General features: G+C 34.9%; 2 protein-coding genes and 1 pseudogene across 2 annotated transcripts; 2 read left to right on the forward strand and 1 right to left on the reverse strand.

The window, feature by feature from the left end:
* Window positions 1–250: 250 nt before the first annotated feature.
* On the reverse strand, window positions 251–4,309 carry LOC131022024 (probable pectinesterase/pectinesterase inhibitor 17). The gene is made up of 2 exons (XM_057951386.1): window positions 3,364–4,309; window positions 251–1,090 (listed from the first exon to the last, which is right to left on the reverse strand). The coding sequence occupies exons 1-2, from the start codon at window positions 4,253–4,255 to the stop codon at window positions 402–404; spliced, it is 1,581 nt and encodes a 526-aa protein (XP_057807369.1). The 5' UTR covers window positions 4,256–4,309; the 3' UTR covers window positions 251–401.
* Window positions 4,310–11,098: 6,789 nt separating this feature from the next.
* Window positions 11,099–13,572, forward strand: LOC131022025 (pectinesterase-like). The gene is made up of 3 exons (XM_057951387.1): window positions 11,099–11,584; window positions 12,255–12,593; window positions 12,673–13,572. The coding sequence occupies exons 1-3, from the start codon at window positions 11,131–11,133 to the stop codon at window positions 13,362–13,364; spliced, it is 1,485 nt and encodes a 494-aa protein (XP_057807370.1). The 5' UTR covers window positions 11,099–11,130; the 3' UTR covers window positions 13,365–13,572.
* Window positions 13,573–21,845: 8,273 nt separating this feature from the next.
* Window positions 21,846–23,425, forward strand: LOC131021100 (probable pectinesterase/pectinesterase inhibitor 36; annotated as a pseudogene).
* Window positions 23,426–24,297: the final 872 nt, after the last annotated feature.

Here is a 24,297-nt window from a genome sequence, read left to right on the forward strand (position 1 = left end):
GATTTTCCCAACACGTTAATGTTTTTATTATGGACACTCATTTTAAACATATTTAAGTTCTAGTAGGAATTTGGATTAATTTATTAACTTTTAAATATGCTGTTCAATTCACACTCACTCACACCTCTACCACGCATATATTGATTCTAAAGAATCTAACTAAAGGAAGTTCATATTTATAGTTTTAGGTGTTATTAGTTACAACATATATAAATAAACAACACTATTCGTCATCTATAACACATAAATCTATGTTTAAATACTTCTTCATCAATAAAACATAAAAGCCATTAAAAAAAAATATTTCACAACGTTTACAATAATCACGCGAGACTAACACAATTTTTTCACATGATAATTACAATTAATTCAATAAAACTAAAATTAAACACGAAACCAAATTAAAGCCCAGAAGTAAACGGCACATTCGTCGCCGGCAGCCAAGAATTGGCGGCGATGAAACTCCCCGGTGCGAACTGCGCCGCGACGGAGGCGCTTGTGATAACCCGATAACCCTTCCACTTGACCCGGTTCGCGGTAGACGACCCGGGACCCGTATTCGCATACTCCCCATAATACAATGTATTCAAAGCGAAGCTGCCGCTCCACGGCATCCAACCCGCCGGGTCGATCAAGCTATCCAACGAGGTCTTCATGAACACCGTCCGCGAGTACTGCTTCCAGGGTCGGCCCAGATAGGTCCGGACGGATCCCTGAACGGGTCGGAGGTCCGAAGCCGCCGTGACCCGGGAGTTGTGGATGATGATGCCCGTGTTCTGGTTCGGGTCGGTCCGGCCCTGCGCGGTGATGGTGTTGGTCTTGTTGGGCGGGTCGCGCGGGTAGATGTTGCAGTTCTGCAGCACGACGGCGGCGTTGCCGAAGATGAAGTCGACGGTGCCGTAGACGTCGCAGTTGCGGTAGAACTGGCGCTGGGAGTGGACGTAGAGGGTGTCTTGATACCCCTCGAAGCTGCACTGGTAGAACACGGATAGGTCCGACCCGGACCGCAACGCCACCGCCTGGTGATTCCGGGCGCCCGCCGTGTTCCGGAACGTGATGCCGCGGGCAATGAACCCATCTCCCACGGCAGCTGCAGCACGCGGTGCCAAATGCCAATTTGGTTAGTCTCGAACGTGGCTCACAGACGTCGAAATTTAAAATAATTCTATTTTTGCAAGTAAAAAATATAAGGACCTATTTTAATTGTTTTAAAGAAAATCTAATTTTGATTTGTTGGTGTATACAATTTTGCATGACTTAGATATATGAGTATGTGATTTCGCATACATTTGGTAAATATGATGTTCTTCTAGAAGTCAATAAGGAGATGTGAAAGTATAGTATAATTAATCCAAGTTTTATTTCTATAAACCAAGAAAAGTGTTTTTCAGACAGGGCCACATGAATGTGTACAATTAAATCCAAAATTATATTACTAATGACTAATTACTGTCATTTTCATCATCGTCAATGTTTCAAATGCTTAGCTATTTTTTTCTTAAAAAAATAGTGAAGAATAATTAGACATGCATGACTAATTAAACTCAACTTGGTGGATGACATCAATTTTGTGTGTGCCATCATGTTCTATTATTATATCAATTATTTCAATAATATTTTGTATAAAAATAAAAATTTATTAATTATTATATTATGAATTATACTTAATTTTTAATTTTAAAAATTATGTACCATAACTCTGAATATATCAACCTATAACTAGCTAATAATAATGAAAGTAAATGATAAAAAAAAAAAAAAATTATATATCCTAATTTGATTGAACAAACTCTAATTAATAATCACAAAATTAAACTAAAGGATACAAGATTGAAAAAAATATTATAAAAAACTAAAATTAAAAATGAAGTTCAGTTAAGCACTTGAGATCGAGTGTACCATATTTGGTGTCATAACCTGTATCCAACTTTTAATTTTAATTTTATTTACTTTCATCCTTTTTTTATATTTCTATTTTATATGCTTTAATTTAGTTTAGGAATTATTAATTAGGGTTCATTTCATTCAACTAGTGTATATATTTTTTAATATTTAATTTTATTTTTATTAGTTAATAATTTATTATATTATATTTGATAAATTCAAAGTTAGGATATATAATTTTTTAAAATTTTATTTTTATGAAATAATAATTTAATATATAATTTATAATATTATACAAAAAAATTTAGCTTTATAAAAAAATATACTTAAAATAATAAATATAATAGTAGAACAGAGGATATACATCAAACTGTGGGATACTAAACTTTATCCACCAGTTATTATGGTACTACTTTTTTATTTGGTTATTAATTATTAAAGTCTTTTAGTCGTTTTATTTGATATCCTTTTCCTACAAGCAACCTAAATATAAAACTTTTATTGGTAATTAATTGTTAAAGTCTTCGGGTCGTTCTCCCTCAGAAAAAGAAAAGGAAATTTTTTTTTAGGGTCGTTAAATTAATATTCGATATCCTTTTCCTACTGTCAACTCAAAAAATTTCGAAGCATATAAAATTGATGGTTTTAGTCAAACAAAGAAAATGATATGCTTGCTTAGAAATGTTGGTACAAGCTATAAATTGGGTTCGTGGTATGCATGCACACTCATCATAAAAAAAAGTCACATTATTTCTATTTTAGAGTTTCGATTTCTAATTGCATCCACGACATATAATATATAGCCTACTTAATTAAGTATGTTATATACTTATAAGAATAGGATAAAAACACATTTTAAAATATAAACTAGCTACCGGAATCATTTCAACTCTGAGATTGTTCTATCATAAATTCATCGTGTTTCTAATTTAAAATTCTAAGATTAGCATTTTTTACATCAATAATTTATCACGTTTCATTTAGTGGGTGTTTGGCTGAGCTTATAAGTTATAAGCTCCTCAAAATAGCTTATTTTTGGAACTTATAAGCTCCTAACTTATTTTTGTATAATCTCATATGCAACAATTATTTTACAAATATTTTTCAACTATAATTTTATTATTTTCATTGTATAGCATTCAAGTTCATTTTTCTTCGATTTTCTCTCTCTAAAAAAATATTTTCTCTCTCTAAAAAAAATTCTCTCTCTAAAAAAATATTTTCTCTCTCTAACTTATAAGCTCAATTATATATCCAAACACTGACAACTTATAGCTCTTAAAAATTAAATCTTATAAGCTCTTTAAAATAAGCTTAGCCAAACACCTTCAGACCTTCTTAGTATTCACGGTTTGTAATTTATGTTTTAAATTGATTTAGATGATCACTATAAGAATTTCGCTAATAGACAACATGCGGAAACCGTTTTTGTCTATTAGAAAAATGCTTGTCATAAATGAAGGTGTAGTCACGACTCACCCACTGTGGCGGAATTGAAGGTGGTGGAGCCGCCGTCGACGCTCCTACTTCCGGTGATAATAGTCCTCCCAATTCCGTCGCCCAACAACATAATATTCCTCAAACCCTTCCCAATCTCCACATTCTCCCCATACGTCCCTTGCTTCACGTAGATCACGTACCTCCCGCTCCCCGACCGCCTCCCGGCGGCCGCCACCGCCGCCGCCACCGTCCTAAAATTCCCCGACCCGTCCTGCGCCACCACGACGTCGGCCCTGGGGCTCGACGACTGCAGCAGCCGCCGGTCCCCGGGCCGAACCCAGCCCGGGAACCCTCCTTTGTAACTCGCCGGCGCCGACTTACTATAATTAGAAACCCCCTCGTTCAACGCTAGGGCATTGCTCAGCAGCAAGCTCACGTTGTTGGACATCACGGGGAAGACATTGTGGTAATCTCCGATGCCGAAATCCTCGAAGCCCGCGACGCACGTGTCGAGGTTCGTGAGGGCGGCGCTCAGCCACGTCTGCACGTCGGCGGCGGTGCACTTGGTGTGGGGGTCGACGGTCTTGTTGAGGCCGCGGATGGTCTCCTCGTAGAGGTCGACGCAGTCGGCCCACGCCGCCCTCTCCCGGCCCGAACGGCACTTCGGGCCGAGCTGGTGGAGGCTGCTCCCCGCCTGCATGCAGCGGTCGAGCGCCAGCCGCGCCGACAGCCGCAGGAAATCGGACTTTCCATTTATGGGAACTTTGTAGCTAGGGTTGTGGCTGAGGAAATACTCGCATGGTTGAGGGTTTGGCGTTTGGCTGCACCATGATTTTATCGCGGCGGCGTCGCCGCCGGAGTCGCCGGAAATGGCGGGAGAGGTGAGCAAAAACGACGTGAGGAATAGGAGTACTAGGATTCTTGTCGCCATTGTTGATGTTTTTTTGAGGGTTTTTGTGTGTGTGTGTGGTGGGGTTTTTGTCTTAATAGGGGGATCTATATATAGGTGGGGGTGGGGGGGGGGGGGGTAGTGATCTATGTGCGTAACGACTTGAATTATGAGGTTGATGAATAGAATATGGAATTTTGGGTGTGTTGATGGATAGAAATAGTGGCTAATTAATCATGGATTATTTGTTCATTATGTTTATCCGGTTTTGATATTACGAAATTGTATGAAAGTTGACCTAGGAAAAGTGGATAATATTTATGGAATTAAATGGTACAACATGTAACGCGTACACGAATATCTAACTGGCTAATATTTTAATTAGATTATTATTTAATGATATGGTGTGAATTAAAGAGTAATAGTTTGGTGTGAATTGACTTGATTAAAATTGTAGCTACGTGATTGCGTGCTGAAGCATGGTTGTCTGCTACTCTTAATTTACAATTGGCGATGAGAAAAATATGTAAGTTTGAGTTGATATATTGAACTTTATGGATGAGGGCTTAATTATACTACTCGAATCGAATTGAATTAGATAGAGTGTTGTCTATAGTAAATTTGTGAACGGATAAAATAGATGAGTTCAAGTTTTTATATATATATTTATATACTTATAAGCCTAATTTAAAATAGTTCAAATTATGGATCCGCCAATTCTTATAATCACTGGAGATATATAATAAGTACATAATATGTCTTTATTTGGTGAATAGAACATATTAATGAATATGTGTCATTATTTAGTAAGAATAATATATTAATCGTTGGTATAAGATAAAATAATGATATCGCTTTCTATATAGTAATTTGTAATTAAGTATGATAATTCAGGCGTAAATTAAATATTTTAATTCGTTTTCTACGTTTTGTCTTCGTATTAATCTTGGCTATAAGTTTGATTATAACATACACATATTGATGGATTTTACATCTAGTGCACCAGACTCCTTAATTGGCCCTCACCAATATGTTTATATATTTTTTTTAACATTATTGGAATTCGCAGCAGATATCTTAATTAGATGAATATTGAGAAAATGTTTATTTGTGTGCAATTAATGACAGCATGCAAACGATATAAATTAGGATTGATTCATACCACGTTTTTAATCCTTTCACATAAAAGTATAAAACAAATGTCATTATAGATTATAGGAAATGGGTAACATAAGAAAGAAATACTACTCTCTATCCCACGAAAATCCCTTTTCCCATTTTCATACAAATTACGAAATTAAATACATTTCATTTTTCAGAGAAATCATAATTTATAGATAATTAACATTTGTGTCCGTGTGTAATGCACGAAAAAAAAATTATATTTTTTTTCATATTAATAAAATTATATTCAACTTAATTATCATTTAAAAAAATTATATTAAATATTAGTATAATTAGCAGGCAAGTTTCGTGCCTTTGTTTTTTATTGCTTTATTTAGTTCTATTTTTTTTCCCATCAGATTCCACTTCATTTTGCTATGCTGAAGAAGAAAATTTTCAATTTTTTTTCTTTAATTTATTTCGACGTGCATTTGATTAACATGGATGCTAATAATTTGAGCAGTTGATATTTCAAAGATTCATGTGTGTGATTTCGTAAATTCAATCCTGGGTTATAAAATGATTTGCTTATCTTATGTGTATTTTGCTCTTCTTATCTTACAATTGACAGTTTATATCCATAGAGTAAAACGGCCACTTGAGAAATAGAAAAAAAAATGTAAAATATTGGACGGATATAAATGTCCGTAGGAAATAAAAAGATAGTTTGCACTTCGTATAATATGTTGAGGAGCTAACAACCCAAAATCAAAATATGAGAAAGTAAATATATTATGGGATAGATAGCTATTTGCTACTTTTTCTAATAATAAAAAACTAATCTCAATAAATGAAGTAATTAAAGGCGGTTATAGCAAAACTTGGTGAACATTACTAGAAGACATAATTACCAAAAAAAAAAAACTTAATAAGCAATACTAAAATAGAAAAACAGGCATCAACAACTTAATTTCTCACCAAAAGTTTATAATAATTTTACTAAATCTTCATTAATATTCTTTTCATACCTATTCACTGTCATCTATCTTGGTTAATTAACTTAATTATAACTTCACATCATATTGTTTAACGAAAACAAATATATATTACTTATATTGGTTAATTAGTAAACCAATTAGTCAATGACCATGGAGACCTTCAACTTGCTAGCTGTAATATTCTATGTGTAGAGCAACTTAATATTCTCCTCAATAGACCAGAAAAATTAAATTAGTTTAATCAATTCAAAGAAAATTACTGTAGATTTATTTTAAATACGCACGGCATCATAAATTCATAATAAGCTTCGTATATTTCTCAGTTTTTGACCTTCATGGAAATCAACTGAGAAAAGTATGACGCCAGTCACATCCTACCTAATAACTAATAAGTGCATTCAAATTATAAATAATGTATTTCTAATTTCAGTTTAATAATTATATACGAATGCCTTCTTTTATTTCTATTTTAACAATTAATAATAGGATATTGGTATGTAAATATTCGAAAATTTCCCATTTTCTAGTTCTGTACTCTAATTTTAAAATTTACCTATTTTTTCAGATATTGCACTTGACGAATACCCGTAAATCGTTGTTGACATTCCAAACCGAGTTAATTATTAAAACAAGATCGTGACATTTAGTGTTTTTCAAAAAATGACTATATATATATTACAGAATTTGAAAATAATGACTATTTATAGCTTTCATTTTTTACGTTAATTTACACTCCTATTAAACACATCAAAATGAGGACTATAGCTTCCCTCACGGTCGTGTAAATGTAAAAAATGGAATGTATAGTCCTCATTTTCAAATTTCGTAACATATAATCCTCTTTTTGAAAAATAGTAAAACTCACGGTCATGTTTTACCAATTAGCCCTTCCAAACCCTACAATTACATGTTCTAAATCTCATATTGACAACAAACTTAATTATCTGTTTTATTATGCATTTCAAACTTCACTCTCAATCTGGCCGTCATGTCAGTAACGATTTAGGGGTAAAAATTCGTCGGGTTCAAAAAAAATATACAAAGTTTAGGTATTTATAGACAAATTTTGAAGTAGGGGTGCAAAATTAAAAAATGGGAAAAGTTCAAGTTTTTATATGTCAATGCCCTATTAATAATCAGTTGTGAAAATTAAATAAAATAAGAAAAATAGAGTTTCAACCATTGGTATTTCTGCGTGTCTGCTCTGTAATTAACATTATTAGTTAGTTGAATATAGTTTCTATTATTAATTCCGAATAAATTGTCAATATTATTGCTTTCGCCGCAACTATAGCATATCTGACTTATGGCTTCATTAAAAACAGACAATTCTGACTATAATGAAATTTTTAGCTACTTCTATGGAAAAAAAGGTCAAATAACTCATCAATTTGAACTCTTATATTGCAACAATATTATGTAGACTAACTAAAACCCACAGATACATGTAGTTAATAGTTTGAACATATTAATCAATTGCAAAAAGCAATTATATCATTGTATTGGTACACACGTTACGCATGGTCGAAATTAAAAAAAATAAAAACATTGAGTATATATAATATTTTGTCATGTTTTGGTAGCCACAATAAAAACAATATATACAACGTTAAAAATTAAATATACCAATCTACATAATTATAGTATATATTGATTTGCTGGTACAGAATTAATCAGCCTTGTTTGTAAGCAACCACATTCCACATATATATATACGATGACAAAATAATTAATTATCTCAACTAGGGTTTATGGTGAGCGTGTTTATCTTATATCTTATTTTGAATATTATTTATTTAAATGACAGCACAAGTCAAATTCCGACGGGCAAATGCTTCTACATATGAAACCTGAATATTATTGCTAATTATAAATGCAAACTGATAATAATTCAATTGGGGATCTCAACTCTCTAATTTCATCAATAATAATAATAATAATAATAATAATAATAATAATAATAATAATAATAATAATAATAATAATAATAATAATAATAATAAATAATTAAAAAAAAAAATCTTACCTGACACCGACAATTAGCCGTCCGTTGGGGATTATCGACGACATTTCGACGGGTATCGACAATTTTTTCAAGTGACAATGTCATCGACGAAAAGGTGCGCCAAAAATTGGCGACCTTATTACCGTAAAAAACATATACAGATCATCGATGGATGGTTCACTGACGGATATTTATCAGTATTTTTTAAATAATTAATGTATATTTTTATTTTTTTTAAAATAAACACCGTCGAACTTGGCAATCGGTGATCCATCGGTAACCTCAATTTATCAGGTGACGCGGTTTTTCTCTTCCCTCATTTTGTGCCCTAATTTTTTTGCACAAGATTGATGCGTAACTTAAATAAATATTTAATGAATACACATATATCCCAATGCTAGCAACACAAAAACTTGGGTGCAACCAGTTACACCGTGCAATCGAGTTGACCCGCATCTAAAATAGTGTTATTTATACAGTTAGGATCATAATATGGATTCAAGTTAAGGTACAGATTATGATTTAAGTGAGGGTGCAACCGGTTGCTCCCAAGACCACCTCAGCTACCAGCAATTAACCATCATACCACTAATAATAATGTAATACAAGAGAATTTCTAAGAAATACAATTATCGGATAAGTGCCTTCAAACTATACTCTAGCTAATGGTAAGCCAATTATCTTGTTTTTATGTGTGTGTGTGGGTGTGGGTGTTCAGCTTATTCGTGGTTGTCGCCTGTCGTTTAACAACAAACCAGAAAATTGAAATAATTGAATGCCTAATAAATTATTAATCACGATAGTCACAAACCTTGTTCATTTTAATTCAATTCTCAATAATGTCTCTAAATAAGTATCATATTTAAATATATTTATAATTCTAATAATAAAATTTCCAAATATAATCGCATACACAACTTTTTATTCAAAACAAGTAGATCAATAAAGTTTGGATTGACGATGAGTGAGAAGTTTGGATTCCTACACTCACCCTTAAAGCATGTAGCCCCTTTAGGGGTTCTATAGAGGTGAGCTCCACCTTAGAACATCTGCAGGAAGTTTTTGAAACGGGCTTGTACGTGCTCCGCTCGCACGAGCCCGATTTGGCTGGCGGTCCGAACAGTGCGAGACGCGATTTTTTAGAACGTGTGTGGTTTATTTATGACTAAAAATCATAAATTTAAATGTCACCAAATTAAGCCTTAGGTTGCCTTTGGTGAAGCTGTCAGTAGTGAATATTTTTCTATAAGAAGTGCATCATTCTATTTTTTTTTTTTTCAAACCTTAATATTGGTAGACCACTAATATACATAATGATTGCACAAACACATATAAATAGTAAGATATAATCTCAGTAATATCCTATCCACCCTATGTTCTCCAATTAAATAATGAAACCATTTTATTGTTTAATTAGTTGTGCATGGATCATAATAATTAAGAAATAGGTTGATAGTTTGGTACCGGGAATTTGGCAATACTGAGCACTTACATGATTCTATTTTTAATGGAATCAATTAAATATGCCCACTTGCAGAAACTTGACATTGACCAACAATAATATTATTTATTTAGTTTTTTTAGTACATTTTAGAGGCATGAAATTTGATGTATATAGAATAGTTTGGTGACATTTAACAGGCGACAATGCATGCCAAGTACTTGCACCCCAAATGCAAGTAAAGTGGCATGAACGGATTGAGAATTTATTTTATTTTATTATATTATGGAGACACAAAATATAAATATATTATACATATAAAATAATCCCTCCATTTCGTAAAATAGTCCTAGAAGGAAGTGTCACAGATTTTAATAAAAATAATATAGTATGTTATGAGTAGAAAAAATGTCACACCATAAAGATAGTGTTAATAATGATAATTAATTATATTGTGAATGAAGAAAGGGTCCCATCATGTGGTAGAATATGTAAATAAGTTAATATATGGAGAATAATCTATTGTGAGGTAGTGTCCATAAATAGAATAAAAACACTTCAAAAAGGAAATTTACGACTATTTTTACACGACATGGGAAGTACATTAAAAGAAATCTACGGATTTTCATTAACTGAAATATTTGAATTATCAAAAATCTATATCTCAATATATACCATCATACTATCATATTCATCCATTGATCTCTCAGTTGACCGCATAGATGATTCTTTATGATATTAATTCATTGCAGAAAAATACCCCTTTCAAACTAAGTATCTATTTATTGGGGATCGAAGGCTTAAAAGTTTACTTATTATGTACTTTGATGTTTTGCAGTAAGTGTTATGTATACTATGAACAAGTGACGTTTATTCATGATGCTTTTTACGGAACTGTCAGCATAGTGTCATGCACTTACATGTTTTTTTTTCGAAGCGGTTATATATACATAAAAAAAAACGCTCATATATACTAATACTTTTCCGAAAACAACGTCATGTATACAGTATCATATATCCCATTTCTCTAGTAATGTACATGGGAGTATGACTATTTTTATTAGGTTTACAATATACCTAAGTAATCTTTGAATTTTGAATCGGTGATAATAAGAGCAAAATAGTGCTAGTTGTATACATATGTTACGACATCATGTTTATCCATGCAACTAAATGCCATGCAAACTATTAAATCGGTCATCTTCCACCACGACACATGTTTGTCTATGTGTAGCTTCCTCATCAAATTCACCTCTCTCTATGGCCAAGAATAAATCGCTCCGTTACATTAATTATCTCCAATCAATCGCAAAATTTAGTAGTAATAAACAAATAATTTACACCATAAATTAAACCCAAAAAAAAATAAATGTCTTGTTCTTCCACCACCTTGGCTCTTCTTCTTCTTCTTCTAGTCGCCGCCGCCGCAAAATCTGCTCCGACGAGGAAGCATGTTGCGGCGGTGGAATCGGTGAGAGAAGGCATGCAGCAAGCAATAGCTTGGGCCAACGGCGGCGTCAAAACGGCTAGCGGGCCGGGCCCTGAATCGGGCTTTCCCGGTGGGGCCCTCCGCGACTGCGCCGTGCTGTACGGAGATGCGGAGTCGAGGCTGGCCCGGTTGGTCTCCGGTGAGGCGGAGGATTGGGGCGGCGACGACGCCGTGACTTGGCTGAGCGCCGCCTTGGCCGGCCACAACACTTGTTTGGATGGGTTGGGAGAGATGAGGGGTTTCTATGAAGCCCATAATTTGACTAACCTAATTAGGGAGGCTTCGGCTGTTTACCGGGCCGAGCCCGAGACCAATATAGGTGGAAATGCAAAGGGTAATTTCTCACTTTAATTTCTTCATCATATAATTAAGTTACCACAATTTGCCTAAAGAATCATTACTTCGAATTTCTATGTTACACAAAATTAATATCTAGTTGTATCATTTCTCATGCATGTAACGAAAAGAAATTTTATCCATTTAGATAAGAATGTGAAAATAAATAGTTACTTTTGACTATTATGATCTTATACGTGTAAGCAAAATTCATGTAATAGTGTTATTTAATATGTTACACGAACTTATAATTATATATAAAAAAATTGCGTGTAATCATCGAATTTTTTGTTTAAGGATATTAAAGTAAAAAATTATTACTATTTTCATATTTTTATTTATACGGGTATAATTTTATATTATCATATGATTTTGATTAAGAATAGGATGCTGGCTCTATCTTTAGATTTTATACATATGGGGCTGGATAACTAAGAATCAATATACGTATAAGTGAAATTATTCACATGTTGAATGATGTATTTTTATGTGTATATATAACTATATATAATCATAATAATGATGTATCTTTCATTATTATAATGCATTTTTATATAAATAATACTAGTATTTCTTTATGATTCCTAGGGGGAAATTTTGTTTGGATATTATAACAGAAAGTTGGAGCCTCTAGATTTGTGAATTTACTAATTATTTAATGTATTTAGGCAAGAAAATAGTCCCTCGAAGGCCCGACCCGATACATGAAGGAGGGCTTTTAACGGCGTGGAATCCAGCAACCTCAAATGTGGACTATGTGGTAGCTCAAGATGGGTCAGGGAATTATAGGACAATCAACGAGGCCGTGGCCGCAATAGCCCGATCGGGCCGCAATAGGCCCGAAAGAGTGGTAGTGCACGTAAAGTCGGGCGTATATAAAGAAAAAGTAGAAATCGGAAGAGAATTGAGCAACATCATGTTCGTCGGCGACGGCATCGACAAAACCATCGTCACCGGAAATCGCAACGTGCAAGACGGCTCCACCACTTTCAATTCTGCCACATTCGGTAACGGATTAATTTTTACTTTTAATTAGGGGCGTTTACTTTGCATGTGTGATTGATATAAAAATGCATATATGTGCAGGTGTCTCGGGGGACGGGTTTTGGGCCCGGGACATGACCTTCGAGAACACGGCCGGGCCCGGGAAGCACCAGGCCGTGGCGCTGAGGGTGGCGTCCGACCGCGCGGTGTTCTACAGGTGCAGCTTCAAGGGCTACCAAGACACGCTCTTCGCCCTCTCGCTGCGCCACTTCTACCGCGGCTGCCACGTGTACGGCACGGTGGACTTCATATTCGGCGACGCCGCGGCGGTGCTCCAGGACTGCGACGTCTTTGTGCGGCGGCCGATGGACCACCAGTCCAACATGATCACGGCGCAGGGACGGAGCGACCCCAACCAGAACACCGGGATCTCGGTCGTCGGCTGCCGCGTGCGGCCGGCGCCTGAGCTTCGCGGCCTAGAGGGGAGGTTCCGGAGCTTCCTGGGGCGGCCGTGGAAGAGGTACTCGAGGACGGTGTTCATGAAGACGAATTTGGATGGGTTGATCGATCGGAGGGGGTGGAACGAGTGGAGCGGCGGATTCGCGCTCGGCACGCTCTACTACGCCGAGTTCATGAACACGGGGAGCGGGGCTACCACGGCGGGGCGGGTCCGGTGGCCGGGTTTCCACGTGTTGAGCGATGCGCATGAGGCGGAGCACTTCGGCGTTAGGGATTTTATCGGCGGCGATAAGTGGATTCCGGCCACCGGAGTGCCGTTTTCGACTGGGTTGTAGAAAAGTGTATTAATCAAAACAACAAAGTTATGTAGACGTGTGTTCGGTTACGAGTAAGCAAGCAAAGTAAGTAATGTATATATGAAATACATTTTCTTTTGCTATAATAGTATTTTTTATTTGCACAAGAACGTTACATACAAATTCATTTTATATTTGATCGTTCTGTTTTCTAGAATACAATAAGACGGAATTTGAGAGGAGAAGAGTGGAGTTTAAGATTACTCAATCAATGTAATAGGCGAGAGCAAGAACAAATTCTATTTTACACAATTAATATTGCACATTGGTAAATTAATTAATTACTACGATTGATGTACTTTTAAATAAAATAACAAATGATTTTTTTTTCAAGGAAAAAAATAGAAGAGACATTATTGATACATTGTTACTAAAAATTGTGATGAAAAAAATTAGAATTTAAAATACTAATTTGTAAATAACATTGTTAGAACTCACCATTTATTTCTTAATTCAATAGTGTGTACGAGGTAAAAATAAAAAAACTTGCCATCCGTTAGTACAGATGATAATATTTAAGCGGGGCAAATGAGTCATGATCTTAAATTAAAAAATATTCATATAATTTAATTTTATTTTTACGGAGATTATGTATATGTAAATTTATCTTTTCCTATGATGAAATATACACGCACTTATACAAAACTAGAGTAGGGACAAATACAGGCACAACAACATTAAATGCACAAACGGCAAAAGATTAAATGCAGAAATTCCATAATAAAGAAATATGTGAGTAAATAAATGGAAGTGCTTAACATAACAACCCAAAAACCCCATGAAGAAATCATCGAATAATGTGCAAAGTAAATATATTCTAAACATATTCTCATCTGGGAAGCACTATGATATCCTGTAAGCTACTAATATTTCCCGAATATGGCTGATATCTGTCTACGATTCGACCACTGGCTACTTGGAATCGCAGCTCTTTAATAACTAAGCAATTACGACTACTCCACCACTTTGCATGTATTTCGACGTCATATCCAAACTTCCTCTTGATTTTGCGTCTTACTCTATCAACACTTTTTGGAACTTCACACCTCAAACCCAAATCTACAAATTTGGTGGATAGTGAAAATAGAGTTTAAATTTATTTAAGGCCATTATCTTAGGACTATTTGCAAAAATAGGCCACCATTTTTCGGACTAGCAAAAATAGGCCAATTATTTTAGTTTTTGATATTTTTAGGCCACATGTGTACCCAATCATGCTATTTTGGGCCACATTTTGACCCCAAAAAATGGCCTATAAATGCTGAATTGAGCTCAAATGTGGCCTAAAAATGCCAAAAACTAAAATAATTGGCCTATTTTTGCAAGTTCGAAAAATAGTGGCCTATTTTTGCAAATAGCCCTAAGATAATGGCCTTAAATAATTTTAAACTCGTGAAAATAATATAATATTATATAAAAACAATTCACTTAAAAGATAAATTAATTGTACCTTTGTAGCCTTTGTAGTATGTGGGTATACTATACTTAAATATATCGATGATACTCTCGAAAAACTCTTGTGGTGTAACTCCAAAATACTGACCGTGTTTTTCCCATTCTCATATCCAGAATCGTTCATAAGCAAAACCATTGGAGGGGTTATACAAATCTGGCCAGTAGTTCCACATATCGTTGTAAAGGTCCGGACTCCGGAGTTAAATCAAGTGACTGATCAAAATAAAAACAATTACTATTAGATTTGATAAAAAAAAATATTACTCCCTTCGTCCCACGAATCTTGATGCATTTGTTTTTGACATGAAAATTAATAAGTTGTAGATTAATATTTTAAGTATGTAGGTAACAAAGTAGAAAAGTGATAAAAGTAGAAGTGTATAGGTAATAAAGTAGAAAAGTGATAAAGTAGAAAAGTGTGTAGGTAATAAAGTGATAAATTAGGTAAGTAAGAACTCTTTTTTTTGCTAATTATTACTGTATTTAGAAATGCATCAAGATTCGTGGGACAACCTAAAAAAGAATATGCATCAAGATTTGTGAAACGGATGTAGTACTACTTACGGGCTGAAAGTGTTGGTTAAATAATGGTGCCCGGTGATCCTTTGGTGATATAAATCCACCGTGAGCCCGCATGCGGTTGTTTCGAACGCCCTTACTTGGAGCCCATTGGGCGGAAAGCACGTATGGAATAGTGTTCATTTCGCACTATTTGAAGAAGTAGAAAATAATTTTCAATTATCCACATAATTAAATCACATACGGAAAAGGGCAAAAGCTGAATTCAAGTTATTGAATAGTAAACAAAAATAGCCTAAGTTTTCACTTGAGCATATGGCCCAATTGTTTTTATTTTAGGGCTGGATCATGATTTTTTTTCGGCTGACCAGAATTATGGGTTGGGTTAGAGAATTTATGTGTTGGGCCTGACTTACGGAAGCAGGGCTTGATATGCCTAAACTAAAGTTAAAAGGGCTAAGCTCTCTCTGTCTCTCGCTAGAAACAAGGGCCACCAACAAACAAAGTCAAGTAAAAACACCTCTTATATCTCTCTCCTCTCCTCACGCCGTCCAACGTCGACCACCTTCGCCTACAAAACGGGTCCTAAAAGTGGCTGTTAAAAACTCAAAATATATTTAATGCACTGATGAGGTATTGTCGTATATGTTCTGCAACGACACTTTTTGTGAACTCTAATTAGCCAAAGAAGGTATATGTTCTGCATGCAAATGATGGCAGCTTAGCTCAAAATATAATTTAAATACATATATATGCGGTCTTCAATAAAACTGCAATATCAAAACAAACTTCAATAATTGCAAGTAGAGCTGTCAAAATGGGCCGAAAGTGTCCCGGCCCGCCCGTAGTTTTGGCTGGACTGGGCTAGGATTTTTTAGGCCCAAAAAAAATCGGGCATATCTGGCCCGCCCCATGCAGCCCGTCGGGCCACGCGGCCCGCTGGCTTTTGGGCCAAATTGGCCCGATCGGTTAGTTTATAGAAAATAGGCGTTTTTTCCCCAATATAATAACTAAAATAAGTTTAATAAGTAATAATTAGCCAATTAGGATTTTTAAATCGCCATTTAATCATATTTCCCTAATATGCTAGTCTTAGACTCTTACTGCCCGTTTGATTTCCCTTGATATGCTTAGCCCATTTAACACAACCCAAGGAAATAGCAAGGCCGATGGGCCTGTAATGTTTCATTAGTACTCGTTTGAAATCCATTAAAGTGATCCAAGATATATGGCTTATGTGTTTGATAACATCATTTCAGCTTATTTTAATTTGTGAAAATGACAATTATAACCCCATATTTTTTTGTTAATCCCAAGCGTGTCCTTTGTTATCTCCCGCCATAGAGATGATTTTGGGAGGGAAAAAAAATCGGCCTTTATATAATAGCCATTACAGGCGACGATATGCCTTCCTTATGATTCACTTACTCATATCTGTGGGCTGAAATTACAGGCGATTGTGAAGAGATTGAACATAAGGTGCAAAAATGAATTCGGAGCAACAAGGTACGTTCATCATTACGCGTTTTCATCCTCTGATAGATAGGGTTTAGCTCAGTTTTTAGACACATTTATTTGCCAGACGCAATTTCCACAAATTTCGACCGCAATGCCCGCCTAGATCCACAGTCTGAGAATTTTTAGATAAAGGATAAATACATCACAATGAAGTGGTGGATTGATTCCCTAATAAATTCGAGAATGATAAATTTAATTTTAGAATCAAGAACAAACACAATAGTGTCTGCCTATCGAAAATCTACCGCAGAAGGAAAAAAAATTAAAAGAGAATGAAAAAAAAAAGAAATTTCCAGATCTATTTTTGCGAAAAACATATTGCCGGCTAAATCGACGATTACATGATGGAAAGGATGCGCCGGCGTTGTTGGAAGAAGTTCTTCGTCTCCTTGTTGGCAGAAGATTGTGAAGACTGAAGAATGGGCGGTGGATAAATTTTTTTCGAATTGTCAATGTAAAAGATGGGCAATTTTGGTAAAATATATTATAGATGTATTAACTGTAGCAGTCAAGCTTTTAAACTCATGTACACCCCCTTATCCAATTACTTGGTGGAATAGTGGATTTGTGGCCGGGCCCAACTCCACTAACGGGCTTCCCATGTTATATTTATTGGATTTCAAACGCAAGCATTATGTTAATAGGTGCCATTAAGAGGCATTACAAGGGAAATCAAACGGGCCCTTAGTCTATTAATCATTATAAAAATAGATTCTTTTCTAATTCAGCATCTTACGAACGTGATTAAACTTTCAAACATTTTGGTGGTCCTTTTACTTTATTTCAACTTGAAAGGGAGTAATATTTTGTATTATTATTTTGGTGGTTGTTATTTGTTTCATCGAATTTGTCTTCAAATTTGATTTAATTTATTAACTTTTGGAAGTAATATATATATATATATATATATATATATTAATTTATCAATTTTTTGGCCCGATCCGCCCGACGACCCGTATAGGGCTGGGCTGGGCTTCATTTTTCAAGGCCCGCTGAAATTTTGGGCCGGCTCGACTCGGCCCAAAAAATTGCCTAGGCCCGCTGGGTTGGGGCTGGGCCAGCCCGGCCCGTAAGGTTTGACAGCCCTAATTGCAAGAGGAGTACATGTACACTTCAAAGCCCGACCGAAACATGCTTCTACATTGTGGCCACCCACAATTTAATTTAATTGAAGATATTTTGATTTATTTAATTTATTTTTTTAAATAAAAATAAGATCTAGTTATTTTATTATATTTTCTATAATACTTATTTTTTAGCATTTTTTATTTTTTAATAAAAATAAAAAAAGTTACAAAAAAATTACAAAAAATAACTACAATGTAGAGAATATAATAAAATAAGTAAATCTTATTTTTATTTTAAAAAATAAGTTAAATATATTATGTTATTTTTATTTGAGTAATTGTTGTATAAATACATGAACTTTACTCACTTTTTGGTATTTAACATGAACTTTTAATCCTAGTTATAAATACATGAATTTTACTCATTTTTGGTATTTAACATAAACTTTAAAACATAGTTATAAATACATGAACTTTAAACTTATTCAATTTTTGACACGTTTTTTATTTTTCTCAAATTAAATCTGACTAAAAATGCTTGAATTTTAACGTGGACAATTCGGCGCTGAGACACGACATCGTCATTTTTTGTTTGAAGTAAATAACACAAAACTAAAATATGAAAGTGAACGATAAAAAATTGTCTATAAATTTCATAAATTCAAAAAGCAAATTTCTTGTTTAAGATTCGGGGATTTCAGAAAGTCAATTTCATCATTCAGAAAGTCTAATTTAGAAATTCGAAATATAAAAAATGGATCAAAAATTGAACTGTGAAGATTACTTTTTATAAGAGAAATTGTCCTCGTCAAAATTCATGCATTCAAAGTCAGCTTTAATTTGAAAAAAAAAATGAAAAACGAGTCAAAATTTTAATAAATTTAAAGTTCATGTATTTATAACTAGGGTTAATTGCCGCTAAATTCAAAAGATTTTCTAGAATTTGCGATAATCTCACCAACTTCAAAATCAGCTATGAATACATGAATTGAAAGTTCGTTCTTAATGTTCCAAAAATTAAAAAAACTGGCAAGATGACATGGCAAATACCTATGACATGTCAATTTCATGCCAAATAAGCTATGACATGTCATTGTTTTAATTTTTTAATAATTTTATTTATTTATAATTAATTTAAAAAAAAAATCACCTACCCTACCCCTCCCCAAACACCCCCAAACCTACCCCCTTTCCCAACCCCTCGACCACCACCTCCCAAACTCTCGGCCTGCAAACACCCCCCAAGCCTACCTCCTTCCCCAAACCCCGTTCGCTTACTCTATTTACCCCCATCCTCACCCACGTCGCCGCTTCATCCACCCACGCCGCTTCCCTCACCTTCCGCTTGCTCCACGCCGCTTCCCTCACCTTCCGCTTGCTCCACGCCGCCTCCTCCTCCTTTGTAGTAGGGCAAATGGTAACGAGGGTGAAGAGAACCCTAGTCTTATACATTGAAACTTCAATCTTTGTTCTTCTTTTCACATCACTCATCCTTAGTTCCCGCTGAACCCACCCTCTGTTAATGGCAATGATGGGTCAGTTATAGTGAACAATTATACATTTAAAATTATTGTTCTTCTATTTGTTTGAGGCATCCTTTTTTAGAATAAAAAAACAAAACTTGTGTCGAAAATTGAGGCAAAGTAATTATCTTATGTGCCTTTTCCTCCATGGTTTAGTTCACTTGAGTTTGCCCTTACTTTCCAGTAAACTGCCCTTACAGAACATAGAAGCTAATTTCACAAATTTGGCTCATAACATCATGGATTTGAATGAAAGATGCTATTAAGCCAAATCGGGTAATTCAAGTGCCCAAAGATGCTCCACGCCGCCATCTCCTCTGTTACGCCGACAAGAAAAAGAGGCGCGCGAAGAGCATCGAGACTTAGGGTTTGTAGCTTTAGGATCGGAGAAGAGCAACCATGCCCTCTCTTCGCCGTCAGTCGCCTATTTCTTTCTCTCCGTTTCCGGCTCGTCAACAGCCCTCACCCAATTTCATCCCCATTTTAGTTTGTGGATTTGGGGATTTGTTGATTTAGGGATTTTTTGGTTTGTTGTACGTGTATGTGGAGTTTCCGTCCACAGCGGTAGTGGGAGGAGCAATTGGCGGCGGCGGCGGTAGGGGTGTTATGGTCTAGCGGCGGTGGCTATTGCTGCGATGGAAATTGAGGTGGAATCGGCGGCGGTGGCTTGAGATGGGTGGCAGTAGGGGTGTTCTGGTCTCGACGGCAGTGGTGGTCTGGTGGCTGGAAGTCCGGAGCTCGGCGGTGGTGGTTGGAAATCAAGATTTTTTTTTAATTGTAGTTGGAAATCTAAACGACGCCGTTTTGATTAAAACTAAACGACGCCGTTTTGATTAAAACTAAACGACGACGTTCCTTTAGCCAGCCGACATCGCCACACTGGACATTCCGATGTCCATGTCAGCTTCAAATTGGGGGGATTTTTTAATTTTGGGAACATTAAGAACGGATTCTCAATTCATGTATTCATTCGCCGATTTTGAAGTTGATGAGAATATCGCTAATTCTCAAAAAGCTTTTGAATTTAGCGGCAATTAACCCTTATAACTATATTTTTAAATTCATGTTAAATACCAAAAGAAAGAAAAATTCATGTATTTATAACTAGGATTTAAAGTTCATGTTAAATACCAAAAAATGAATAAAGTTCATGTATTTATACACCAATTACCCCTTTTATTTTATCATCACTCTTTTATCAAAACCACTACCGGGGGTGGGGACCAAAATAGCAAATTCATGGAGCGTTTTGGGTGGCTAGGAGCCACGGACATAATCTATACTTCTATTAATGCACAGTTTTTAGCTGATTTTTTTCCCGCCAACAGCAGCTTTTTATGATCTAGTGGATATCAAGTCTGTTTTAACTGCTGGGCCGAACCATGATGTACAGTTTTGGAGCCCAAATTTGAATTTGAATTCTGATTTTGGAGCCTAAAATTTAAGCTGATAACAATGATTCAAATTCTATAAATAGGCCTTCTTTATCCACTAATTGCCCACACTTGAGCTCATCGATTTTTAAATTTGTAATAATCTTCTCTTCATCTTTCAAAATCTTTTCGATTTTTGTATCAAAAAAGTTATGCTTTTCTTTTTTTCTTCAAAAAGCTTTACGGTTGTAGTTTTTGTTTGACTTTTGCTTTCTAAAAGTTTTTGTTTTCTTTTGATTTATGGAAAAGCTCTTTTTTGTCTTTTTCCATTTTGTTGTATACTCTTCAATGGTTATTCTAAATTGTTGCAAAAGACATTTTTTCCTGAAAAGAGCTATGCTATAAATATGTGCAATCATGAACACATGTTCAATTGTACATGCAATGAATATATGCAGAAAGCATTTTCAATCGTAGGAAAAGAGCTATACTAATAATAATCTGTGACAATCAGGAATAAATGATCATTGGTCGTTTTTATACATGTTACAATGTATATAAATGGTAACAATAAATTGATATGGTAAAAGGAGTATTTAAATGAAGTTATTGCAGCATTTAAATGAAAACATAGTATCTTCTGTTTTTTTTTTTTTTTTCTGAGTTTTATTTAAAGCCAAAAATGAATTATCTGACTTTTATTTTCGTTTTTTTATGGAATAAGGCAAAAGTTGGATATGGCACCTCTGTACACAAATATCGATTCATTGGTTGGGAGTAAAACAAATTAAGCTATTAAAGTGCGGTGTGTGAGGGTGTACAGTCGATATGCTAGAGGATCAAAATCTAAAATTATTCAAATACAATGCGTTGTTCATGATGAACAGGTTATTGAAGTGTGTGTGTGCAAATGTGCTCACTTTTGAATAGTATCTATAATATAATAGAGTATTCTATATCGGATAAGAGTGTTTGTGTGTACGTGTGTATTTTTTGTAATATATATACGCCGTGACTTGGCTGAGCGCCGCCTTGGCTGGCCACAACACTTGTTTGGACGGGTTGGGAGAGAGGAGGAATTTCTATGAAGCCCATAATTTGACTAACCTAATTAGGGAGGCTTTGGCTGTTTACCGGGCCGAGACCAATCTAAGTGAAAATACAAAGGGTAATTTCTCACTTTAATTTCTTCATCGTATAGTTAACTTACCACAATTTGTCTAAGGAATCATTAATTCGAATTTCTATGTTATACAAAATTGTGTGTTGTGTCTTTTAAGAGATAATTAATATCTAGTTCTATCATTTCTCACGTAACAAAAAGAAATTTTATTCATCTAGATAAAAATGTGAAAATAATAATCACTTTTGACTATTAGTATGATCTTACACGTTGTAATCGTGTTATTTAAATTGTTACATGAATTTATATTAAAAAGAATATGTAATTAACGATTTTTTCGTTTAAAGATATTAAAGTAAAAAATTATTAATTTTATTTTTATATTTTTATCTACATAGTTACAATTTTCTATTATCATATGATTTTGGTTATAATAGGATGTTGCCTCTATCTTTAGATTTTAAGTACATATGGGGCTAGGGAACTAAGAATCAATATACATATAAGTGAAGTTTTCACATGTTGAATGATGTATTTTTATGTACTAATATAATTATAATCATAATAATGATGTATATTTCATTATTATAATGCATTTTTATATCAATAATACTAGTATTTTTTTATGATTCCTAGGGGGAAATTTTGTTTGGATTAACAGAAAGTTGGAGCCTCTAGATTTGTGAATTTACTAATTATTTAATGTATCTAGGCAAGAAAATAGTCCCTAGAAGGCCCGGCCCGGTACATGAAGGAGGGCTTTTAGCGGTGTGAAATCCAACAACCTCAAATGCGGACCATGTGGTAGCTCAAGATGGGTCAGGGAATTATAGGACAATCAATGAGGCCGTGGCCGCAATAGCCCGATCGGGCCGCGATAGGCCCGAAAGAGTGGTAGTGCACGTAAAGTCGGACGTATATAAAGAAAAAGTAGAAATCGAAAGAGAATTGAGCAACATCATGTTCGTCGGCGACGGCATCGACAAAACCATCGTCACCGGAAATCGTAACGTGCAAGACGGCTCCACCACTTTCAATTCCACTACATTCGGTAATAAATTATTTTTACTTTTAGGGTCGTTTACTTTGCATAATTGATAAAATGCATGTATGTGCAGGTGTCTCGGGGAACGGGTTCTGGGCCCGAGACATGACCTTTGAGAACACGGCCGGGCCCGAGAAGCACCAGGCCGTGGCGCTGAGGATGGCGTCCGACCGCGCGGTGTTCTACCGGTGCAGCTTCAAGGGCTACCAAGACACTCTCTTCGCCTTTTCCCTGCGCCACTTCTACCGCGGCTGCCACGTGTACGGCACGGTGGACTTCGTATTCGACGACTACGCGGCGGTGCTCCAGGACTGTGACGGATTCGCCCTCGCCATGCTCTACTACGTCGAGTTCATGAACACGGGGAGCGGGGCGAGTCCGGTGGCCGGGTTTCCACGTGTTGAGCGATGCGCGTGAGGCGGAGCGCTTCAGCGTTAGAGATTTTATCGGCGGCGATAAGTGGATTCCGGCCACCGGAGTGCCGTTTTCGGTTGGGTTGTGATGGAGAAAAGTGTGTTTGTGTGTGTCATGCATTTTATATTAATCAAAACAGCAAAGTTATGTAAACGTATGTTCGGTTAGGAGCAAGAAAGCAAAGTAAGTTATGTACTATATGAAATACATTTTCTTTTCATATAAATATAGCTGTTGTTATATTTTTCTTTTTATATTATTACTATTTTTAGGCTATTTAAATATAAATTTTTAATAATAATATAGTTTGGATTTCTAAGAGCTCAAAATTATTATATTCAATGAAAGCTATTAATTTTATTATATTAGCAATTTAGTGTAATTTGCTCAAAATGAGAATCACTTAAATTATTTGCTTTATAATTTTTAAATTATTATTATATAATATTAATTAAATTTAATATTATACTCATTTAGTTGATAATATTGTTGTTAGGGGTGAGCTAAAATAAAAACACATTTTAGAATATAAAATAAGAATTATTTTCAGCCCTTAGATCATCAAGATCTACAGTTGAATCATCATCTTGTTGGATGAATTAATGATCCCAAGTTTGAATCCTATATGTATCAAAAAAATTATTTTCCGCAATTCATACAATTACACAGCAAATTCATACGTTTTCGATATACAATTCATACATTTTAAATAGTTCGTATTTTATATGTTAAGAAGTGTTTATACTGTAACTCTCCATTGCTGTTATACACTAATTTAAATCAAATAATAATATTTAATCTATATATATATATATATATATATATATATATTTATTATCATTAATATTAATTCATAATTAATGATATATTAATAT

This window comes from Salvia miltiorrhiza, chromosome 4, assembly GCF_028751815.1.
Source record: "Salvia miltiorrhiza cultivar Shanhuang (shh) chromosome 4, IMPLAD_Smil_shh, whole genome shotgun sequence".
Lineage (NCBI taxonomy): Eukaryota > Viridiplantae > Streptophyta > Magnoliopsida > Lamiales > Lamiaceae > Salvia > Salvia miltiorrhiza.